At 57.4% G+C, this 24,253-nt stretch overlaps 1 protein-coding gene and 1 long non-coding RNA gene across 3 annotated transcripts in view; both read right to left on the reverse strand.

Moving 5' to 3' along the window:
* Positions 1-14,072, reverse strand: part of EFNB1 (ephrin B1) — a 53,495-nt gene extending 39,423 nt beyond the window's left edge. The window contains exon 1 of the mRNA XM_054839752.1: positions 13,810-14,072. Coding sequence (XP_054695727.1) covers positions 13,810-13,925 — 116 coding nt within the window. The 5' untranslated portion in view covers positions 13,926-14,072. The remainder of the gene's footprint in view (positions 1-13,809) is intronic.
* A 3,989-nt stretch (positions 14,073-18,061) lies between these two features.
* On the reverse strand, positions 18,062-21,273 carry LOC129211950 (uncharacterized). Of its 2 annotated transcripts, none has more exons than XR_008579016.1 (5): positions 21,170-21,273; positions 20,782-21,070; positions 20,098-20,190; positions 19,650-19,785; positions 18,062-19,466 (listed from the first exon to the last, which is right to left on the reverse strand). It is a non-coding gene; the product is annotated as an uncharacterized LOC129211950 (long non-coding RNA). The 2 variants fall into 2 exon arrangements; XR_008579017.1 differs by having other exon boundaries at positions 21,174-21,228.
* Between the last annotated feature and the right edge of the window lie 2,980 nt (positions 21,274-24,253).

The following is a 24,253-nucleotide window of genomic DNA, read 5'->3' on the forward strand; positions in this document are numbered from 1 at the left end:
ACCAGGAGGAACTGTGGATGCACCCAACGAGAAATGAAAAAAATGCCCTTTTCCCCAGCGAATCAAAGAGCCGAGCCCGGAGCTCAGCACGCCAAAGGGGACCGGTGCCCTTTCTGCCGGTGTCTCTCAAAGTCTATCAAAAAGTCCCATTTACATCAAAATGCACTTCCAGACATGCTTCAATTTTACTTTTCCCCTTTCATCTCCTTCCACCCTCCCGCCCCACCTCGCAGCCCTATTGTACTCGCAGCATCTCGTGCAGTGGAGGGGCCGAGCGGGCTGCCAAGAAACAGGAGAGAAAGGGAAAAAGCTTTAAACTAAGGGAGAAGCCGGAATCGCTCCTGGTCCCGCTCCAGCGGGAGCTGTGACCCCCTCTCCTCCCGCCCGCTGCTTGGCGGCTGCCCCGGGGGGACGGTGCTGGCCATGTCCCCATCACGGGGACGGGGACTCGGCTGCCCCAGCCGCCACTGCCGCCCGGGCTTTCTGGTCAGGCTCCGGTAACCACAGATGGTTTTAATGAGCTTTAACAAAAGCCTTGGGCAAGGGTTGGAGAATTAGCAGCCCCGCACCGCTCAGCACCCTCCCCTCAGCACCGCCGAGCGGCATCCTGCGCACCTCTCTCCCAGCGAGGCGGTTACTGGTGGCACTGGGACAGCCGGACAAAGCGCTTTGGGCAGGACTGCGCATCCCAGCTGGTGACAAAGTGGATCGAGTTTAAGCACCTCCCTCTCCAGATCAGTCCTAAAAAATGCCAGGGCAGCTGGAACATTTCTGCCCAGTGCCACGCTCTCCAAGGCCGTGTCCCACCTGCCCTCCTCCCACAATCAGGATTTAACGAGCTTCTTTCTTCTCCCAGCCCTGGCCCCGCCAGCACCACATCCTCACTGACAAACTTTCGCAAGACCCTTAGAAACAGAAGCGCTTTCCCCCGGCTGATTGACAGCCAGGTCCAAGAGCGAAGCCTGCTCCGGGTTATGCGGTTTAATTCCAGCCTAACCCATCAAAGCCCAGCTCTAGCAGTGCAGCGCAATCCCGATGCCTTTCGCCAGGCTCCGTCCACCTCCCTGACACGGAGCTTTTCCAGTCCTCCCTTCCTATTGTCAGCATCTATTTTTAACCCCAAGCATTATTTCTCCCTGTGTGACTTCAGACACTCTCCGGGGATGAGGTGGAACTGCTGAGCTGGTACCAGGCAAAGTGACTCAACGCTCACCTTGAGAAGCGCTACCGAAATCACAGGAGTAGTAAATTTTCCTTTCTCCTTCCCACCAAGCTTTGTCCGGGGCTAAGAGCAGGGGAAATTGCAGGGGAATATAATCCACGTCCATCAGCAGGCAACACAACAGCAAGCCATTTTGCTCCCTTTTTTTCCCCAGCACCTTTCTTATCAGCTAGATTTACCTCTACGGCAGTTACCTTGGGAAAAATCCTGCATCAACACCCATCGCCGGTGTAAATCAAGGTCAGAACTGTAACCTTAAAATAGGTCTTAGGAGTTGAGGCTCCGATCTACCAGGCAGGGGAAGCAGCTCGATAAACACGCAGAGACACACATCCCCGGTGCAAAAGGGAGGCGGCGTTTTCCTCGCGGGGCCCTGGCCGGGCCGAGCACGCCGGATGACAACGCTTCATTACTCCCTTTCAGCTGGTCCTCCCGGCGCTGCAGAGCAGTAATTAACAAGAAGGTCAGCAGCGAAGCCCTTCAAGAATCTCTACCTTCAGGGGAGTTTATCAAAACAACCCACCATTTGCCTTCTTCCAATTCATAAAGCGCGTAAACCCAACGCCGAACGCTCGGAGATGTCCCGCTGCACGAGCAACATGTGTGCTGCGTTAGCCAGATGTTTACGTTATTTGGCATTAAGAACCAATAAATAATCATTAATAGTATTGCTAGCAACGATGCTCTCTGCAAGAAAGCCCGGATGCCAAAAAACACAGTGTTTACGGCACAAGCATCCCAAGGCGGCGCAAGCCACGGGGAAGCCGGGTTCCGGGAGAACCGCCCGCCACGCACAACGCAGCCGGCGCTGCCAATTCCGGATCGCATCCCCAGCCCCGCAGCACTCGGCATTTCTCACAAAGCCCCAGCTCAGGGGCTGGGACAACTGGGAGAGCCGCAGCTCAGGAGCCATCCCGCTCCCACGTCCACACAGGACCACCCCGGCAGCCAGGAGATGCGGTGAAATCAAGAGCCGCGGCAGGTTGAGCTGTTTGAAACCGCTCGGGCCAGCCCCCGGTTTTGGGCTAAGTCTTGGGTTTTGCTCGCTGGCGCTGGCAGAGCGCTGGAACACACACGGCCCCAGCGACGAGGGGAGGCAGCATCTGGAAGCAATTATCCCACCGCTCTCGTATCTGTCACCCACTCCCCGTCCTTGTGTAAGGAAACCATTCGTACTATCAACAAATCTCTTCATCTTTAATGAACTAGGAAAGGGATTCTCACCCCCTCCCCAACAAGAAGCAGGCAGCAGAGCTTTTCCCAACGGAGAAAGGGCAGGCAAGGTCCCTCCTGCCAGGTCGCAGGCACACGGGGGGAATCGGGTGCACCAGGGATGGGCACCTGTAGGCACCTTCAGGAGAAAGCACTCTCGGATAAGAAATACGAAAATTTCTCTGCTCCGTCTGCGCACTGGGACAAAGCCACAGCACATTAATGCTTCACTTGCAAGTTTGATGTCCCACAAGCCTCTGCCTGCTTTACAGGGATGGAGGAACTCCTGGGAGCTCTGCAGGACCGTCCACACGCCTCCATCCTCAAAGAGGAAAAAAGTCAGGAGGAAAGGACCTTGCCCAGGAGAGCAGGAGCCAGGAGGACCCCGCACCCCTCGCCCGCCCCGGGGACAGCAGCAATCGTCCCTGCACTTTCCCTGCCACCGCAACGCGCCCAGGCACAACACGCAGCCTGCACCCCAAAAGGAGTAAAACCCAGCCAAGAAGGGATCCTGGGTGGGCACCGGTGCTCTCCCGGCCGGGTGGCACGACCAGCGAACCCCCAGCCCCGAGTCGGCACCCTAAAAGGGGGCACCCACCTTCCCGAGCCCACGGGCTCAGCGCAGCAAAGGGAGGTGGTTTTGGAAGACTTTCGTGCCTCTCCTGGATGTTATGAAACCAGCCAAGGAGCATGAAACTGCCTGCCGTGGGTGGGAGCACCCAGGGCTATATGAAGAGTGCTGTAGGATTCCTGCGTGGTATGGGAAAGCACGCTGCGCTCCCCCACCCCGCACACGCCCTTGCAGGGTATTTTTTTTTTTTTTTTGTCTCTTGAGAGAAAGAGAGTCCGGGTAAGCACAAACACCCAGCGCAGCCCCACATGAAGGGGGTAATTAGGGAAGCAGCGCCCATCGCTAACCAAGTCAGGGCAGAAATCAAAAGCATCATCAAGTGTTAAACCTCCCTGGAATCAGGAACTGCTCCTGGGAAGGGACTCGCGTGGGACCCCCTCGCCCGGGCCACGCGGGATCGTCACCGGAACCGGTCCCTGGGATGGTACCGGCTGCTCCCCACCTTTACCCTGGGGTGTCATCCCCTCCCCAGCCTTTTTGGGAACAAAGTTTAATTCTGCAAAGGAAAACGAGGGGAAAATCCCAAGACGCGAAGCTGGCCTGTACACCATCGCGTGCCACCACCAAACCCAGCAGGGGCTGTGCCCCCCCCCACCGCCTCCACCACAGCTACAGGGATGGGGGGACCCCGCAGAGCCTCCCCGGCACCCATCGCTTCCACAGAGGGAACACCGAACCAACACCCCCAGCATCCCTCGCGTGGGCGCTCCTCCATCCTCTATCCCCGCCAAAGAGCTCAGGCAAGTGGAAAAAAAAAAAGAAAATAGGAAAAAGTTCTCCTACTGCAGCAACAGGCACAGGACGGAGGGATGGCAGAGGGCTGGGGGGGGGCCAGGACAGACCCTCCTCTCTCTCTCCCTCCACCAACACCAGCCCAGCACCGCTGCCTTGCCAGGCTGTTGCTGCCCCAATTATTTCAGCAATTAGCTACAGCCGAGGCACCGCTAACGGGTACCGGGGAGGGAGGCACGCCACCGGAGAGCACGCACTGGCATGGATGCGCAGGCAGAGGCTGCGTCCTCACAGAATTTACGTGAAATAAGAAAAATACAAATTTAAACCCAAATACAGCTGAAGGGGAAATTCCAGCCACCTCCAGCCCTTCCTGAAAGCCCAACCCAGCCGGGCCCCCCGTGCCCCTCGGGCGGTGGGGACCACAGGGCACCGCAGCCCTGCCCAGGGAGAGGGAAGGGGGCTCTGCACCCCCTGACAGCACTGGGATGGCCCTTCCCCACCTCCTGGGGAAGCATCTCCTCCTCCTCCTGCTGCTGCGAAGGAAGCTGGGAACAATGGGATGCACCCGTGCCAGCTCCGGAGGGGATGCTCATGGACCACCCGACTGGCTACGCAGGGACAAGAGATGTGCTGGGAGGGACAGCCGGGTAGAGGGGGGACAGGCAGCGAGCCAGAGCGCAGGCAGCTGCCGAGACCCCGTCTCTGGCTTGGTGCGCAGCACCCCATCCTGCCAACACGGGGAGGGGGGACACGACGCGGCTCAGCGAGAGGTCACTATGGCAGGGGCTACACAGAGCCCCCCCCCCCCCAGCTCGTCCTCGCAGGAGAGGGGGTGCTGGCTGATGCATTGACCAGACCTTCCCAAAAAAAAAAAAAACCAAAAAAGAATTTTTTTTTTTTTTTTTTACATTTCTTCTCCCAAAATAATTGAGTAATTGGCCGAGCCCCAGTTCCGTGCTGGGAGTGGATCCCAGGTTCACTCTTGCATGAAGCGTTCATTAAAGACATCAGAGGAGGAGAGGAGGGCAAGGCAGAGCCCGGCAGGCCGGGGGAGCGGGGCGGTGCCCACAGCCAGGTGGAAATTTCCCATCGCGCCCAGAGGGAGGAAGCCCAAAAATTAATCCCGGCCGTCCCCCGCAGCGCACCCCAGCCCCGGGCAGGGCCTGAGTCAGCCGGGGCGAGCAGCACGGCCCCCGCGCCCCGGGGAGCGCACGGGGCTGCGAGCACGTGCGAGGGAGGGGGTGCGCTCCCCCCAGGGGATGCGGCCCCCTCCGCTCCCCCCTTTAATCCCCAGCCCCAAAGCAGAGCCCTTTTAGGGGAAAGTGTAACGCAATACCTGGAAAATTTCTCCCACCCGCTCTCTGCTGCCGGCTGCCAAATTTAAAACATATTTGCTGCTCGGCCTTGAAGAAACGTAACCTGCTGCTTAATTCCAACACGTTTATTCTTTGGGGGCAACGAAAAAATTCACACTGCCGCTCGTGGCTCCTCTCCTTACACCCCGCAGCCCTCGGGGGTGGGAGCTGCCAAAAAGCTGCCTGGGAGCCGTCCACCACCACCACCACCACCACGCAAGCACCGAAACGCCGGGGAAGGGCAGGAACCCGGCTCTGCCCATCCTGCCCTGCCTGCGGCACTGGTGCAGGCAGGGCAAGAAGTTTTTGCCTGGTGAGTAGGTGCCCTTGAGCCCCAAGCAGCAACTGGGGGGGGAAGGGGGTGCCACTGGCCCAAAAGCCCTTGGGATGGCAACGCACCGCTCCGGAGCAAGGCAAGGGGCAAGGACCACCGCCCACCCGCAGGGACAGGACCTCTCCTCGGGGACACGGCCACTCCATCCTCCCCTCCCCTGGCGGAGCCCCCGGGGGGTCCCCACGCAGCCCCCATCCCTCGCCCCACCGCCCGGGCTCCTCGGCAGGAGGAATTTTCCAGTGGGGCTGGAGCAGTGGAAAGGGGCCGCGGCAGCGCGGGGCTGGGGGAGGGCACAATGTGTTTAGCAGACTGAGCGATCCGACAGGGCCCATTAAAGGAAACAATTTGTAATACAATAATTATTATGTCGTTTCTCTGGACTCTTTCCTAAGCCTCTCTTTAAACAGTTAGAGGCTTGATGTGCCTGTATAAAGCAGACATGAGCTGTGGGGCTGAGGATGCTTAAGTGCCCACATGTGCCGAGACCAGGCGGGCAGGGTGGACGCACGCCGCTCGCCCCGCGCTCTCCGGAGGGATGGGACCTCATCCCGGATCGCTCGCAGCCCTCCAGGGATGGCAGGAGGATCACCGGCTACCCAAGGGCAGCTGATGCTCCCCAGCCGCAGGGGGAGATGCTGCCGCATCCTCAGCATCATCAAATGAGGGGGTCCTCTCCCCGCACGCCGCTGGCTCCGGAGCCGCGTTTGCCCAAGATCATGGCAGGGGCCGCATCCTGGCGGTGCGGCCGGGACCCGCAGCTCCTCCGGCTCTGCTTTTATGCTCTGAAGTTCTCGGCCGTACATCTGAAGAAAGCGGCGGTAGCGAACAACAGAGCGAGAGCAAGCAACACAAATCCCCAGGATAATGAGCCTGGAGGAGGGACACGGTGGGCTCTGTCTGAGGAGGGAGCCGTGCTTTTATTGGAGAGGCCTAAAAGGGCTATAAATCCTCAGATTCAAAGGCGAACTCGAGCTCTTTCAAGTCTGAGGAAGGCCTGGGATGTGTCAGCCGGGAGGACTAACCACGCCGCGTCCCCTGCTGAAGTGGCCTCTTCAGCAAAGCCGCGCTGCAGCCCGGGATATTACACCCAGATCCTTTCCATATGCTGCCCGCCCGGCCGCAGGCAGGGGACGCCGGCAGCCCTGCCGGCACAGGGGGAGCCCGCCCTGACCCCCCGCCCAGGCAAAACCCGGCCGCCCCTCGCTTTCAGGGCGGGGGGGGGGGGGGGGGGAAGAAGCACCTTTACACCCATTCTCCCTTTCCAACGCACGTTGAGAACTTGCCCCCCAAAACCCTGGTGGGAGCCAGGGGGCCGCGGACCTCCCCCTCGCGTTCGGCTGCAATACTACAGCGAGCCCAGACAAAGAACGCCGGAGCCCAGCGCCACCGTCGCATCCCCGAGCATCCCCCCGCACCGCTGCCAGACGCGAGCTGCCGTCCCTGCCCGCAAACCCCCACACCGGACTGTGCTCACACGATTCAGAAACCCATTAAAACATTAAAATAGGTAGGAAAGAGAAGAACGCATCAAGTCTCAGCCTTGCCACTAATGCACGTGCGACCACAGACGCTTCCCAGCCTTAACGAGAAGGAAAACATGCAACTGCTCGGTGATCGATATTAATGGTGTAAGAGTATTTATCGCTGATAAGCCGTGAAAACGCACTTTGCCTGTTCTGAAGAGCCTACCCAGGAGCCGTTGGGTGCCGAAAGCCAGGCGGGACAGCCGGTCCCCAGGCTGGGCTCACCCTGCCAGCCGGGGGCTGCTGGCCACCCCAGCACTGGACAGAGGTTGCCGGGAGGTGGGACGCTCGCATCCCATCACCACACACGGAGCGGCGAGGCAGGCTCGGGTGCCACCAAAACCAGGCAGGACCCCCCCCTCCCAGGGAGGGCACCCACCCCAGGCCTTCACACCGCTTCCGAAACTCCAGCCTGAGGGAGCAGGGACAGAGAGCTCATGCAGCAGCCCCCGAGCATCCCACCCCCAGCACCTCCACGTCGGTGCCAGCAAGAGCCGACCCACGTCAAACCGGGTTAGCACAAAGCCGCTCGCCGCAACCCAACCCCGCCAACGGCCGGGCCAGCAGACGCGGCACACGTGGACGTACGCGCAGGCGCAGCATCACGGCAGGACGAAGCCCTTGGAAAACACGGAGGGAAGTTCACCTGCCCCCCCTGCTCCGGCTCTCCGTGCGGCCCCCGCGGCAGCGCCGCTGGCAAAGCCCGGTCCCACGGAAAGGGGGAGCAGCCCACCTGGGAAGGGCCGGCTGCGGGTAGGAAAAGGTTATTCCAGAGCAGCCGGGCAGGGTTATAAATAGCTGGCATTTTTGAAGTGCAGCTGCTCGGCTCGGCAGGGGCGGCACTGCCACGCCGGCACCTGAGCCGGGTCGGATCCCACCCGGGGGCGCCGGCAGGGAGAGCTCGCTGAGGAGAAGCCGTCGCTCGCTGAAACACCATGAGTAGCCCCCCAGACCTGCCCCCCATTCTCCAGCCCTTGCCAGGGCGGAGGGTGCAGGAGGCCCCCCCCGAGCCTCCCCTCCAGGCATCGCCCACGAGCTCCCGAACCCCCACCCCACGCACAAATCCAGCCTAACCAAGCAGGACATTTAGCCCCGGCCGGTCCAACTCGTCTGGGACCGAGCCTGGCCAGGCTGGCAGAGCCGGGATCCCGAGGCTCCAGCACAGCCATGAGCAGAGCACCGGTGCTCCGACCGGAGACAAAGCACAAGGGGCAAGAAAAACCTCCATGAAGGATGCCGGGCGGGTGCCGAGGGTTGCCGAACCTCTCCACGAGCAGGCAGAACACCAGCACCACCCCTCCCGCTCACCGGAGGGGGGTTTTCCCTGCCATGCCACCGGCCCCAGAGCGAGGGACGGGGAGGATGGGGAGGAGAAAAGCGTCGGAAAGCAGCAGAAAGGACCCAGCTCTTTGGAGGCGAGCACAACAAAAGCCCCGCAGCACCGCTGCCACATTCCTGCCCAGATGTGACGCCACGATAGCGCCGAGCCCAGAGTCCTCCTCCTGCTCTCCCGATACAAGCAATCATTAATTAGACACAGAATGGATTTCAGCTTTGTTTCTCCCCACCCTGTTTCAGCTGCCAGACTCCAAGTAGCATGTGCTACTGATCGGTACAAGATGTTTTCCCACCGGACCCCAGTGCTCCTCGGGCAGACCGGCTTCCCAGCCTCCGCTCCGCTGATGACGGGGTGCCCTGCCAGCGGGGCAGGGACTGGAGAGCCACGGGAGAAGCTGTGGGGCAGGCAGGACCCAGAAATCCTGGGTGGAAAGAAGGGGCTGTCCCTACTGCTAAGCGCCCAGTTCCCAGGGGACAACCCAAACACCTCCCGACGTGTGTCGTGCACGGGGCTGCACGCGCGTCGCAGCTCTCCGCGATCCCCGTGACCCGTACAAACACGCGTGGGGCTCCGGGAGACCCCTGCCCACCCAGTGAAGCTGCTCAGAGGGGACCCCTGCCCACCCGGCCGGGGCCAGGCCGTGGGTACATCCCTGTTTGGGACCGGCATCCAAGCAGCAAGTTCAAGCCAGAAGCGATGGAGTCGTTCAGGCATGGCGGCGGAGGGGAGCACCCCCCAGCTCCCCCCCAGCCCCGCTCGGGCAGAAATGGCACGAGAGCCCCGTCCCGGCCCCGCTGCCACGCGGCTCCCAGGAGCTGGAGCAGCTGTTTTGCTCTGGAGAAAGCTACGGCTCCTTTTACAATCAATCAGCCACCCCATCATGGCTCTTTTTTTTTTTTCTTTTAAAGGAAGCAGTTAAATCCATTTTATAGAATCCAGTGGTATTTACCCAGCTACTGCAATAGCCGCAGCCCTGCCTTCACTTTTTTTTTTTCTTTTAATTTTTAATTTAAGTTAATGAAGCCATTCCCAAACGACACGCAAGGAGCCCTGGGTGCTCCTTTCCTCCAGGCACAGCAAGAAGGGTAACCTCGCCACCGACACGTCGGACGGACACGGGGGTTTCTGCCTCGGGGGGAGCGAGAGCAAGAGCCCTCCGTGCTGGGAGGGCACTCAAGAGCCCCACGCCGGGCTCCCTCCACCAGCACAACCCCACGGCACCCAGCAAAGGGTCCCCCCAGCACCGGAGCACCCTCCCAGCACGCTTGGAAAGATCTCCTCCATTCCAGAGGGAAACTCCAACCGGGATGCAGACCGTCCAGGCTCGCTTCATCTAAACCAACCTTTGGAGATCAAGCAAAGCCCTGGGGAGGCAGAGGTACACATGGGGGCCATCGGATCGCTGACGGGACCCCCCGCGCCCCCCATCCCCGGGGAGCCGCCGCTTCCCGGTCTCCAAAGTCTCCGTGAGCCAAACGCAGCTTTTAATTAAAAAGCAGCAGCGTGTTTTCACTATTTCCCTAACTCCTTATACTGCAAAGCGCCTCATGCGCCCACTGGTACGGTAATTAAATTACATCTGCTCCGACAAGTGTGAGCCCACCGATGCAGAGCCGCAGGCCAGCCCTTCCCCTCGGAAACAGCCTTCCCGCGAGCACTTTGTCCCTCGTAAAAACACATTAAAAAAAAAAAAAACAAACAAGGATAGGCCAGGCTTCAATCGCAGCGCTTACAGAATTCTATGGGACACCATAATGTCATTAAAGACAGAATAAAAATATCACAAAGGATCAGACTTTTGCCTGGTTGGTTTTTTCCCCTCCTCCATGCTTAGTTTTTTTTTTTTTTAAAAAAAAATAATAGTTGGTCTTGTTTTTAGAAAGTTGCTGGGTTGCTCCGCAGAGCTAGCGAGAGAGTGGAGCCGAGTAAAACTTTATATAGGGGAAAGAGAGAAAAGCAGAGCCGAAACGACCCACTCTTCGGAGCCGCGCGGATGATGTGTCCCATTTCCCCCACCTCCTCATTAAAATACTTTCTGGAGAGGCGAATTCCAGCCTGAAATGAATTTTCCAAACCATATTTTATTAGGAATGCTTCCTTTTAACGGTCGGCACAGGAACCCACCAGGGTCAATATTTCTCCAAAATTACAGCCAAGGGAGTTCAGGAAGGATTTAGCCAGAACTTCTCCTGCAATTCCCGGCCGTCCAACAAGAGCACGCTCCCTCCATCCCCCGGCTGCCAGCAGCCGAGCAGCAAAAGGGCTGATTAAATCCCAAAAGCACCCTCCCTCCATCCCCCCCCCCCCCCATGAAGCCCCCTTCGGACGCGATGGAATAAAATTAAAACCATATTGGCTCCCCGAGACCCCTTCCGAGGGGCTGCGCAGACATCCCAGGGAAAGCTCGCTCAGGCGGGGTTGGATTTAGCCTGAGCTTGTCCCGAGCGCAGGTTTGTGACTATTTTTCCTTTTATCCACCAAAAGCATTTCTCGGCCTATTTCTCCCCCCACTTTAAAGACACGGAATTATCCACAATAGGAAGACGGTGACAATTACACCGCTGGCCTTTCCACATGCACCTAAGGAGCCGAAGGGAAACGTCTCCCCAGCGCGGCACGCAGCGCTGCGGCTTAAGCTGGTCTTAACTCAATTAGGAAATCGTTCCTTCTATCGGCTGTGTTATCAGCGTCCCCCTGATAACCACCACGAGATCAGGAACCTCCCGGTGACGTCCCAACCGAGTTATAAGCCCACACTTTGTAAGCGCAACCCCGAGCTGCCCAGGGGAGGAAAGGGCAGAAAAATATTTTCATTATTTACAGTGACACCACCAAGGCCAGACGGGCCCAACGCGCGACGCTTTCTCCTTCTATCTGTTGGAAAATTCCACTTAATGATGCTATTTTTAAAGGCTTTAGCTCTCTTTACTCTAAAAACAAGAGTTAGAGCTCGGCGGAGTGGGGCGGAGGGCTGGCACGGACACGGCACGGCCCGCAGGAAGGGGCTCGAAAGCCCAAAGCGCGGTGGCGAGCGCGCGTGGGGGATTTTGGTGCGTCTACCCAGGGAGTAAGCCCAGTCTAACAAAAAGCATGGCTTTTCCTCAAACTAGAACCGGACTTTGTACAGCAGGCGGTTCCCCAGACGGGTTTTTTTGCTCAACTTTGTTCGCAGGCAGGGGCGGCCGTGAAGAGGCTCTGCCCAACGCCACGCAACCTGCAAGAGTCAGAGGCAGGAGCGTTAAGGGAGACAAGACAGCGGGGGACCCCGGACACAGACCCCACAGACGAGGGTCCGGGCTCAGGCCGCACGGGCACAGACCGATGGGCGCGAGTGGGAGCACGGCCGGGCACCGCCAACCCTCACCGTGGCAAAACCCAACCGTCGCTCCCTCCCCAGCGCCCGTCCCGCCCTGGCTGAGCCATTTCTGGGTGGGAACGCCGACATTTCGGGCACTTCCCACCTTCTCCCATCCCTGTGGGGTGACAGGGCTGGGGAAGCACCCCGAGCCCCCCGGGGCTGCCGCCCCACGCCAGGCGTCCACAGGAGCCGTCCCCACGCAGGATGGCACGCGACCAGAACACAGCAGCGAGGGCGGACGACCATCACGCTCCAAACTGGGGGGAGAACCAAGAACCACCTCAGCCCACCCCCGCACGCCCCGCCGGGGAGCGATGCCTCGAGCCCACCATGCCCGGGGCTTGGTGCCGGCGCAGGCAGCCCCCCCCGGCAGATGGGGAGGACGGTGGAAAACCCATCGGCGTGCCACCCCCCCAGCTCCCGGCGTACCCCCCGCAATCGCCACCGCCTCCGCCCAGCTTCCCAGGCCTTGGAAATTTAATAAAAGCCAAGACCGACCAAGCGGACTGGGGCGACATGGCGGCCCCCACCACCAAGCCAAAGCCATTTCTAACCCCAGCCGCCCTTTTTCAGCTAAAACCGTATTTTACGGAACTGATTTGCGTCCCCTTCGCCGACATCACGGACTCACAAACGCAACGGATCTATTCCCCAGGGTAAAGGCTTTTTCTGCTCACAGCCAACGGACGCATCTCCAAAAAGAAGGAAAGGAAAAAAACCAAAACCCCTCACCAAGCTGGAGAATTAACTTCTGGGAGCCCTCGCAGCCGCCCCAGCCCTCGTCCCAGAGCGTGTGTGCACACGCGTGTGCCAGCAAAGTTGCTTTTCTCCCCCCACAGACAAAAAAAATTAAAGAGATAAATGTTCGGTTGGAATATAAGCGTCCAAGCAGGAAGGTCGTCCAAATTATGTCGGCTCTCTCCAACCCTCAAAAACTCTTGGATTTTTCTTTTCGAGAAATGTGGTGGAGAAGGGGGGAAGAAAAAAAAAAAAATCAGGCTAAAAGCAGGATATTTATTTTTTAGACCGAGAAGGGACTAAGACAAACAAACGCTCCGCGATCTACAAGATAAAGCCCAGCAAGGGGGCTGCCCAAACCGCCCCGACACCGCCAGCCCCAGCCAGCAGCGACCGAGCGCCTTCCTCCTCCTCCTCCTCCTCGCCCTTCATCCCGGCGCGCTGGAAAAGCCCCTTCTCATTGTTCCTGCCCCTCCGCCGGGGCACGGACACGTACGCATCCACACACCGCACGTATATTTATATATATATATATAGATATAATTTCGCTGTATGTACATAGGCGGAGCAGGGCTGCGGTGAGGCTTTGTTCGGACCCGGACCGCCCCGGCTCCCACCGCCGGCAGACCCCCACCGCGGCCTCCGTTTAGAAGAGAAAACCCAGGGGGAAAAAAAAAAAAAGGAAAAAAAAACCCAATAAAAATAAATAAATCCAACTCTAGCGTCGGCGCGGTGCAGGGGAGCGGCGGTTCGGGCCGGGCCCCCCCCCCCGGCACCCTCCGGAGCGCGGCAAGGCGAGGGGCGACGGCGCCCGCGGAGCCTCCCCAAATCCCGGGGAAAAAAAGAAAAAAAAAAAAAAGGGGAAAAAAAAAGCGAAGAAAAAAAAGTAAAATAAAACATTTTTTAAAATTTAAAAAAATAAAACCACCACGGTTTTAAAAAAAAAAAATCAAAAATCATTGTAAAGGTAAGAAAATCTTTTAAAAGCAAAAGAATTTTTGAGATTTAAAACCCGAAACATCAGCACACTCTCGCCCGGCACGGTCCGAGCCCGCAGCAGCCGAGCGCGGGGCTGGCCGAAGGGTCCCTGCTCCAGCCGGGGGTCGCTCCTCTCCGTCCGTCGACCGCAGCCTCCAGCCCCTCTTCGCGGTGCGGGGATTTTTTTTTCTTTAAAAATCTTGCCGTTTTGATTAATTTTATCTTTCTGACATTTCCCCGACTTTAAGCCCCGGATTTTTTGGGGGTTTTTTTTGTTCTTTTTTTTTTTTTTTTCTTTTTTGCCGAGGGGGTGCCTGGCAGGTCCCCCCCCCCCCCAACCACCTCCTTTTCTCCGTTCCCCCGCGCACCCTCCGCCGCACGTACTTGGGGTTACCGGCGCTCCAGGACACCGGTTCCAGGCTCTTGGCGAGCGGCGCGGCCAAGCGGCACAGGGCGAGGAGGACGCCCAGCAACCACCGCCCGCCGCGGGGCCGCGCCATCGTCCCTCGGCGGCGGGACGGGACGGGCGTCAGGCGCCCATGCCGCTTCCCCGCCGCCTTCCTCCGTCTCCCGTCCCGCCGCCGCCGCCTCCTCCTCCGCCGCCGCCGTCCCCTCCCGCACAGCGGCGCCGCCCGCCGCGACGATCCTCTACTCCTCCGCGCAGGCAACGCAACGGGCAGCCCTAAGCGGAGCGACCAATCGCTGAGCGGAGCGGGGGGGGGCCTTGCGGCGCGGGGATACGCCCACTTTTCTTCTTAAAGGGCTCGCGTACCTTTTCCCCCACCCCCCCCCACCCCCCCCACCCCCATCCTCCTCCTCCCACCCCCTTCCTTTCCCGGTCACCGCTTGAGGGGAAGGAGGGGGGGACGGGGATGGGGACGGGCCGTCGGGGCGCCGGGGCGCCCCGACGGCCCGTCCCCATCCCCGCCCCCCCCGCTTCATTCAGCCGCGATCCAACAGCGCCCCCTAGCGGACGCCGCTGGCCCCCCCCCCCCCCCCGCCCCTGCCTGAAAACCGCAGGCAGCGCTGCCTGCACTTGGGGAGAGATCGGTGAGGAGATACCGGTTGATCCGGCTTTGAGGGCGGGATGAATCCGGTTTAGGCTGATTTACCCTTAAATCTGACATAAATTCACCTTTTTGGGGGAGTTTTTTTGAATTTATTTTTTTTCTTAAGTTTTGGACGAATTTGGGGCAAACCTCCCCCCCCCAAACTCCATAATCTGTTCGCTTTCTGTTAAGAAAAAATTTTTACAAATCTCTGGAGTCAGTTTTTTGTTACAAAAATAATAAAAAAAAAAACCCCTCTGGAGTTCGTTCAATTCCTATTAATAAAATTTAAAAAAAAAAAAAAAAACCAACAACTCTGGAGTCAGTTCGCTTTTTATTAAGAAAATTAAAAAACAAAAAAACAACCCACCCTCAAGTCAGTTCGCTTTATATTACAAAAATAAGAAAAACAAACCTTTGGAGTCAGTTTAATTTGTATTAAGAAAATTTAAAAATACACAACTCTGGAGTTATTTCACTTTCTATTACAAAAAAAATAATAAATCTCCAGAGTGAGTTCTCTTTCTAGTAAGGAAATTTAAAATAAAACTTGAGTTAGTTCGCTTTCTAGTACAAAAATTTAAAAAACCCCTCCGGAGTCAGTTCACTTTCTTTTACAAAAAAAAAAAAAATAATTAAAAAAGCCCCTCTGGAGTCAGTTCAATTTCTAGTAAGAAAATTTAAAAAAAAAAGAAAATTAAAAAAATTTAAGAATTAAGAAAAAAAATTAAGAAAATTTAAAAAAAATCCAACAACCTCTATTAAGAAAATTAAAAAACCCACAACACTCCGGAGTCAGTTCACTTTTTATTAAGAAAATTTTAAAAAACTCAAGTCAATTCGCTTTCTATTGCAAAAATTGGAGAAAAAAAAAAAAAACCCTCCGGAGTCAGCTCACTTTCAACTAAGAAACTGTTAAACCCCTCGTTTTACAACACCCCCAGATGCATTTGTCTCCGCTACATTTTTTTTTTTTTTAAATTTCTCTATTTCTGCATTTCTCCTCCGGCACCCGGCGGGGCAAAGCGCTGCCCTCAGATTTGGGTGGGGATGTGTTACCTTTCCGCATGTGAAAATAACAGCACGACGCGGGGCGCAGCGTGCCGCTGAACCCGGGCGTGCGGGAGGGGCTTGCGCCGTGCGGATGACGGCCTCGTTCAAAAGAGAGGAAAACACTTGAGGAAGGAGGGGAAAAAAAAAAAAAATATATATATATATAATGATTATGTTCCTTTTTTGGAGGGAGGATTGAGAGGTGACCTGCCCTGGCCCGCCTGGGTCCCGTGGCTGAGCAATGGGGAAGCGCTGCCTGCCCTGCCTGCCCTGCCTGCCCTGCCTGCCCGTTCCTTGCTATCCCTGCCCCAGCATCTCTGCCGATGACATCACGATCGGTTGCCATGGCGATGCCGGCTCTCCCGGCACGGGCTCAGGTGGGGATCCAGCGCCCAGGAATCCTTCAGGAGCAGGATGCTGGTCCCACGGGTCCCCCCCCCTCCCACCCTGCGCCCCAACCCGCCCCGACGGGCAGGGGGGGATGGAGGCAGCATCGCTTCGGGCTCGGACCCAGCGGGGACCAGTTTGGAGCTGACTGGTGCATCCCGGAGGGGGTGAGGGGGCGAGCACTCACCGACCAGCACCCAAAGGTGCCCCTTCGTTGTGGGTGCCACGCCCGGCACGCCGCCATGGCTGCCCGCTGCGCGCGCGCGCCCGGGGTTTATCGCCTCCGCCCGCGCAGGAATGTCTCGGCAGACACCAGAACAAACACTCGTGAGGTGGGAAGGGCACCGCGGCGCGGCGAGGGGTGTCGTTCGTGGCGGCGGGGCGCCTCGGAGAGGTGGGCACCGGTCCGGGAGGTGGGGAAAACCCTTCTCGCTGCTTTTCCCACCCAGCCCGGTAAGGAAATCGGTGGTGCCGAACCGGGGTGGTTCCTCGGGCGGTTCTGGGTAAAACAGAAAATAAATTAATTGGGAAACGGTTCCCAGGCTCAGCCGCAGCGGTGATCCCAGGGCTGGTTGCTGTCCCGGAGGGCCGAGGCAGGGTCTCTAAGCTGTTGTGGGGCAGGGGGGCAACGACACCCCGTCCTTCTCCAACAGTCCTGGGCCTTGTGAGCGACCCTCGTGCTCTCACGAGGAGCTGGATGTGCGAGAGAAGTCACGAGGAAGCTGTTGGCCAGGGAGCGATGGGCAGTCACGTCTCCCATCCCTTTTTCTGCCCTTCGCCTTCCCCAGGGTGAGCGGGGACGTCCCCGTGCGCTGCGCCCGGCCACAAGGCAGGGGAGCGTGCACGGGGAGTGCACAGAGAGTGAGTGTGCACAGAGAGTGTGAATGGAAAGTGTGCATGGAGTGAGCACGCACAGAGACAGCACATGCAGGGAGCGTGCAGGGAGCAAGTGTGCATGGAGAGAGCAGACACAGGGAGCGTGCACAGAGTGAGTGTGCATGGAGAGAGCACGCACAGGAAGCGTGCAGGGAGCGAGTGTGCATGGAGAGAGCACACAGAGGGAGCGTGCACAGAGTGAGTGTGCATGGAGAGAGCACACAGAGGGAGTGTGCAGGGAGCGAGCGTGCATGGAGAGAGCAGACACAGGGAGCGTGCACAGAGTGAGTGTGCATGGAGAGAGCACACAGAGGGAGCGTGCAGGGAGCAAGCGTGCCCGGCTGGGGCACACCTGCCAGCAGCACTGGCTGAAGCCCAGCCGCAGCCCCGGCAGGCAGAGATCAGAGGCTCCCGCTGCGCCGGCCCCAGCCCTCCCACCTGTCCGGAGGCTTGGCGTGCCGTACATCGGGGAAGCAGCGCCTGGGAGAGCCCGTGCCAAGGGCACGTATGCGCACGCAGGCGTGGGGGGCGAACGTCACCACAGATGCGGCGCAGCCCCGGCCCAGCTGCACGAGGCGTTCTCCTGCGGCACGGCCGGCCGGAGCCCCGGGGAGCCGACCGAGGTGCAGGCGCGGTGTGACGTGGCGCCGGATGCAGAAGAGGCGATGCGGGATTTGGCCCACGCTCCCCGCTCCGGCAGCGAAGGGCGGCTCTGGCTGCCTTTGATGTCCTGAGCAGGGACAGCTGCCCCACGTATTAAATGACTGCAGGCGTCACGAGTTTCAAGGGACTCAGCTCCCGCGTGGGCTCCCGGGAGGGTAACGCTGTGCCGGGCTCCCTTTCTAGTGCCGGGGTCTCCAGCCGCCCCCAGACCCGACACCGCCCTGCCCGCGCATCGCACCGTCCCCTTCCCACGCCGTCAGTACGCCCGTACTCCAGCCTCTTGGCTTCCAGCTCCCCCCCTCTTCCGCCTCCCTTGAAACCTAATTTAAACTGGTAACGGAATTTCTGGGGGTAGATCCCCCCCGATTTCCCACCTGTTTCTTTGTTATTCCTGAAATGCCTCATTCTAAAGGGACAAGGTGAGACAGAAATTGTTGTACCCCCTTTGGTAAGACCCAGCATCACCCCCAATCTCCGCGGCTCTCCGGCAGCTCACCGTCGCTCCCCTTCCTCTCGAGCAACCGTGGCTTGCAGTTTCTTACCATGCACAATCACACCCTCACCAAGTGATGATCTGCATCCCAAAATGTATTCCACAGCCACTCCATATTTAAAATACCCGAGAAATTTTATAGCAAAAGAGTAACGGGATAAAACAGAGCAAAAGAAAATTTAGGCTGAACACCAGGAAAAACTGCTTAGTGCTGAAATCCGTTCGGCCGCGGGATGGTTCCCCCGGGGAAGCGTTTGAGTTATTTAAAACTCACCTAAATAAAAATCGGTGGGGAATCAACTTCACTCGTCCCAAAGGCATGGGCACCGTGGGACCTGGTAGATTTTTCCCCTAACTGTTTTGTGGGATGAAGCGGATGAGATCTCACCAGGCTGAACTCCCGCAGCACGTGGATCCCAAACGGCTTTGGAGAGAGGTGCAGCCCCTCTCCCTGAGCGGAGCCTTTCCAGGGAGACGGCCCCGCGCAGGTTGGGGCCAAAATTCATGATTAATCCAACCCTCTTTCAAAAAAAACCCCAAAAAAACCAGCCCAGGGATTTTTGAAACGCCAGGACATAGGATGCGTGGAGATGTCTGACAAGCCTTGTACCTATTAAATAGCAAACAGCTAGGCAAAACGGGTGCCAGAAAGCCAGCGCCGCGCTGCTAAATCAGAGGATCAAATTCAGAAATGAAGGTGATGTCAAGGATTTGCCTTCGCCGTGATTTATACCATCATTCTTGCGCTCCGGCTCCTGGAAACTTGCACCTTCTGCAGATGTGCTGGCTGATTAAAATGATGCAACATCTTCGCTAGCTGTGTAATATGATTTAAATTAAAAGCCCATATTCTAACTGAAAATCTGCTACAGCTGCCTGCAGCCCTGCCATCGCCTCTGGCGCTTCCCACCTGCCCGGGGTGCCGGGGAGGAGCGGGGGGGAGTGGCAAGGGGGGACCTGGAGGCACTTGAACCGTCAGGGCAAGGACCGAGCAGGGAAATGCAGCAGCACGAGGCGATCGGGTTCCAGAAGGCACATTTTATGGGGCTGAGAAGTCTACTGCATAATGGTCCGGGGAAGGAAGTATTAAAATCTTTAACCAGTTTTCAGAGACGCGATAATTAAGGTGTTGTTAGCTACAATTGCCTGGGAAAAAAAAAAAAAATAGGCAAGGAATAAGATTTTTATCACTTCAGAAGTGGCCACTCATGGATTTGAGGGTTAAAAAGAAAAAAAAAAAAGAGGAAAAAACCAAAAAAAGAATCCCTGCAAGAAAGAGAAAATGTAGAAGGCAGCTGAAGAAGGGTCCGGCCAGGGGCTGCAGGGAAGAAGAGAGGCAGAAAGCAGGAGCTGGGTGTGCAGCCACAGGCACTGGGAAGTCAGGGAACCTGATTCAGGAAAGCACTTAGCATTGTCCGAGTCCAGCCATTCACCGCTTTAATCAGGCACTTTAATGGAACTTGAGCACAGGCTTAATGCTTAAGCATCTTCAATGGACTTGCTCTCTTTCATCAGGACCTCTGGGGAGGAAAGAATATTGGCTTAAATTAATGAGGCCTCAGAAATGGGGGAGAGAGATTGAACTCACGGCTCTACTCTGCCTTCTGCGAGGAACGAGCGGAGGCAGAGAAGGCGGCAGCGGCCGGTCCCGCGCATCCCTCGCTCCCCTCCCCAGGGCAGCACAAACCGTTTCCCCATCTCACCACGTCGGGAGCAAATTCATTTCTTCGGCCGTGCCCTGGACGAGGGGCAGAGCAGAGGAGCGGAGCTGGCGGGCTGCCGAGGCGGAGAGGGCAGCGATGCCGAAAGCTGCATCCCTGGCAGGCGGCTGGCATCACCCTAAAACATGAAGGGAGAGCAGCCGGGGGGGAAAAAGGTCCCCAGCATCCAGAAGTTACCGAAAGCCGAGCTACGCACGCTAAAAGTCTCTGCCAGAAGCAGATCGCCTTCCTCTTCTAAAGAGTAATGGCAATGGGTGAGGAGCAGTAGGGATCTATTTTTAGCTCTTTGAACAATATTGTAGAAAACATAATGAAAATGACTCAAATTGGCTGGCGTGTGAGCAGCCCTAAACTGCACGGTAATACATCCCAGCAGCAATATGGTGGGAATATATATATATATTTATATATAAAAAAGGTAACAACCTACCCACTCGTGCAGAGCTTGCTGGAGGAGGAGGCAGGAGGTGGAGTATCTAATGGGGTACTGCGGAGGTCATTCATTAACATCTTCCTTAATGACCTGGCAGAACGCGTAAACAGCATGTTAATGACCTGGCAGAGAAGATAAGCAGCTTGTCAATGAAATTCCCGCGGATACCCCGATGCGCGGGGCTGTGCATGCTTCCACAGTCAGGGAAACATGAAAGGGGCCTAAATGGCTGGAAATACGCACAGGAAACTTAATGATTTCGTTGGGGGGGGGGGGGAAATCTAATCGGATCTATCTGGGGCGAGTGATTAAAAACTTGTCGGAGGCGGGAGAGCGGCAGCCGACAGCGCAGCGAAGGCTGCTGGGGACGGCAGCGGCAGCAGGTCGGGTTTAATATGCAGCTATGCCGGAGCTCTTCTCATCTACCTCTCCGAGGGAAAACATAAAGTGCATTTTCAGGTCACTGATCCACCGAAAGAAGGAAAAGCCCCAAAAAGGAGCAGAAGCTGGAGGAATGGTATGTAAGCCAGGATTTTAAAACACATGGATCTGTTTTCTTTGGACCGGTAGCGGCTAGGGGAAGTCACAACAGCATGCAAATATCCCACAAGGTTTTAACACCAAAGGAAAAATGATTGAGGGTGGCAGAAGAACAGAAGGCGACCTCAGGCCGTATCCTACCCAAGGGGAAACTGCAGGGAGCCTGGAGGCCGTGCTTCGCACCACCCCGGCGTCGTGCCGGGGCACGCGGCTGCCGGCAGAGGAGCCCGGGGCATCGCACCTCCGCTGCTCCCAGCGTTGCTCTCCCACTTGCCACAGCCTTGGCCGGGGCAGTAAATACAAGCGTTGCTGTCCCCAGGGTCGGACCTGCCGTCCCCTGGGTTGGAGCCGGTGGGTTTCCGCTAGCCGGCTGGAAGAGGCTGGCCACGTGCGCATGGCCACATCGTCACGATGCTGCTGCAGGAGGGACCTGGAGGGAAGTGGGCTGGACAGGGTGAACTCTTCTCCCAGCTCCCAACCCATGGGCAGCCCCCCAGGGCAGGGTCCCCGCAGAAATCCCAGCACGTACCTACCCGTGCAAGTGCCCCGAACAAGACGGTGATCTCACGTGAATGAGCTAAGTGCTGGCTGGGTCCTGCCAGGATTTACATGGGAGGCTCCAGAGAGTCTGTGTGTACTCACAACCCTCCCGCCGAGAGCCACAGCTCTCCCCGAGGGGAGGAGGAGCGGGGCTCCCTTTCCTGCTTCCCCACCCTGCCCTGCCAGCTCCGGCTCGCTGGCAGCCGTCCTGCGCCGGGCGGCCCACGCTGCCTCACCGTGCGGCTGCGCAGCTCTGCCAGCACCATCTCTGCTGCCCCGGGCCAGCAAGCTCCAGCACCCCACACCCCTGCACCCCTACATCCCTGCACCTCTGCATCCCTGCATCCCCGCATCCCCACATCCCCACATCCCTGCATCCCCACATCCCTGTGCCCCTATATCCCCGCATCCACACATCCCCACATTCCCACACCCCTGCATCCCCACATCCCTGCGCCCCTACATCCCCGCATCCCTGCATTCCTGCATTCCTGCATCCCTATATCCCTGCATCTCTACATCCCTGCATCCCCACATCCCTGCGCCCCTGCATCCCCGCATCCCTACATCCCCGCATCCCCACATCCTTGCACCCCTGCATCCCCGCATCCCTGTGCCCCTGCACCTCTGCACCCCTGCATCCCTGCACCCCTTCATGCCCACACCCTTGCACCCCTGCACCCCACAGCACATCCCCACCCAGCCCATGTGTTGGGAGGGGACCCCAGCTTCCCACGGGGCACCAGGGCTATAAAATCCTCCCACTGAGGCAGAACACGGTGTTGTGCCGCCTGCTTGGACCATCGGTCCAAGCCCCGCCGCAGGTTTTGCCGATGCTGCCCGCGGAGCCCACGGCGGCGGCGTTGCTTTTCCAGCCACACTGAGCAGGACGGGGCGAAAGGTAGAAGAGGAAAATGGAGAAATGATGCTTTATCTCAGCAATCGCAAAAGGGATAAACTGACATCATGAGTAGCTGCACAGCAGCGTTTCTTTTGTGGGGCTGGTAATTTGTGACAGTGAACATCACTGAAAATATCTTAATTAATGTTTATTTTGATGGCTGTGTAGGTTTGGGGTGACGTGTCCCTGAGCCTGGAACAGGGAAGAGGGCAGGGTGGCGGGAAAAAAAAGCAGATTTTTTTTGACTTGCTGCCCAGAACCACAAAAATGTCTTTTAAAGACTCCCTCCCTCGCCCCAACAGGCTCATCAGGAGCGGAGAAGAGATCATGGAAAGAAGGGAGATAGAAAGATAGAAATTCAGAGGAAGGGGGTGAGGGGCAAAGACATGGGAAGGAGACAGACAAACACACACAGAGCAATTTGCATGTTTTATGAGTCTTTGATTTCAGTGTATTTACAACCTCAGTGCTAACACCCTGGTGGGAAGTTCTGGAGATTACTGTATTTACCCTCTATTTCGCTTTACATCTTTATCAAGCGATCTGTCTGTCTCGCCTCCAGCCAGTGGTTTAATGAGCTGCATCTACGGCAGGTACCGGCCCGGTTCAGGGGAGCCCCTTCCCCGCCAGCCTCCGGCAGCGGTTCCCATCACCAGCACCCCGCCGGCGCTGCCTCTCCGCGAGCCCAGGGACGCCCCTGCCACCCCCCCGAGGTGCTCGGCTCCCCTCTCCCCACGGCTCCTCCCGAGCCAGCCTCTGCACCGTGGCTGGGAGCTGCTGGGGTGCCGTGGGGTGCTGCATCCACCCCGCCAGCCGCCGCACCGGGCCCAGGAATAGGGGAGATTTTGCTGGGGTGCTGCTGGAAACGCAAAGATAATCTTAGGGAAGAGCAGGGCTGTTGATGTCTTTTTTTTTTTTTTTTTCTCGAGGGATCTCATCTCTTTGTTGCTGCTGTTGTTTTTCCCCAGCTTCAAAGATGGGCGACAGCATTTCTGGGATCAGGCCAGGCGGTTTCTGGTTCAGCGACGGGTTTATTCGGCACAGGGGAAGGGGAGCCCAAGCCCAAAGCATTCGGTTCCTAAACGGGAGAGACGCCAAGGGTGCGGGAGCTCCCGCCCTGCGAGCATCCCATTCTTCTCCCATTTCTTTCCCATTTTCCTCCTCTTCGAGCCATTTTCTTCCTGTGTTTCCACCGAAAGAATTGAGTTCCCTGCTTTAATCAAGCACACCGCAGAAATGGGATGGCTGGCAGGACGGGCGGCTGCAGTGAGCAGAAACGCGCAGCCAACTGCTTTGTGTTCATTTGAAATATCGCATCCAGCTTCTAGACACCTTGGTGGGAGAAACGTCTTTTCTACCAAGTGCCTTTCTGCTGGGAGAGACAATTTTTGGCAGGAATTTCAAGCCCTGGGTGAATCTGTCACCTTGCCGGAGAGCGCCCGTCACCCAGACACAACGGTTCGCTACGCAAAGAGCAATTGGCTCGCGCTGGGTTTCGCAGCACCATCCTTCCAAAAAATCACACTGTGACCCCAATTAGCACTCCGGAGAAGCAGATAATGAGCGCTTCTTCTAATGCCCTTTTCAGCGTGTTTGCTTAGTATGAATCTTATGATCTGCCTCCATCAGTCAAGGCGCACCCACAATTCCTCCCTTATTCTCCAACCCGAGTTGTGATCAAGGGAAGTTTTTCCGAAGGATTTTGGCTTCTTTTCGCTTTTGGATTTCCCCCAGATAATTATGATTATTTCCCCCCCCCCAGATTTAGACACCTACACGCACACAGGAGGAAAGGATCTGCCAAGAGCGGAGCGAGAGCAGTCCTGCGCCCGGCAGCGCTTTCTCCCTGCCTGGCAGGGTGTTTTCTTCCAGGGCTCGGCCGTTGGAACCGCGGGAGCCGGCTCCAGTTGGCTGCGAACCCCCCAGTATCGTTTCCACTCCATAATTGGGCAAACGCTGCTCTTCCTATCAGATCTTCAGCGCAAGCACTAACTAGTGTCTACAAGCCTCCGGTGAATAATAAGGAATATTCAAGGAAAATCTCGTACTTTTTCTCATCTCCTTTCTGCCAGGAAACTCATTTTTTGGGATACCTGTGGGAAGCGAAGGCAGCTGATGCACGGGCAGCTCACAAGCACGGGCAGTACTTGCATGACTATTCATGGGCAACCT

This window comes from Grus americana, chromosome 12, assembly GCF_028858705.1.
Source record: "Grus americana isolate bGruAme1 chromosome 12, bGruAme1.mat, whole genome shotgun sequence".
In the NCBI taxonomy this organism is placed as follows: Eukaryota; Metazoa; Chordata; class Aves; order Gruiformes; family Gruidae; genus Grus; species Grus americana.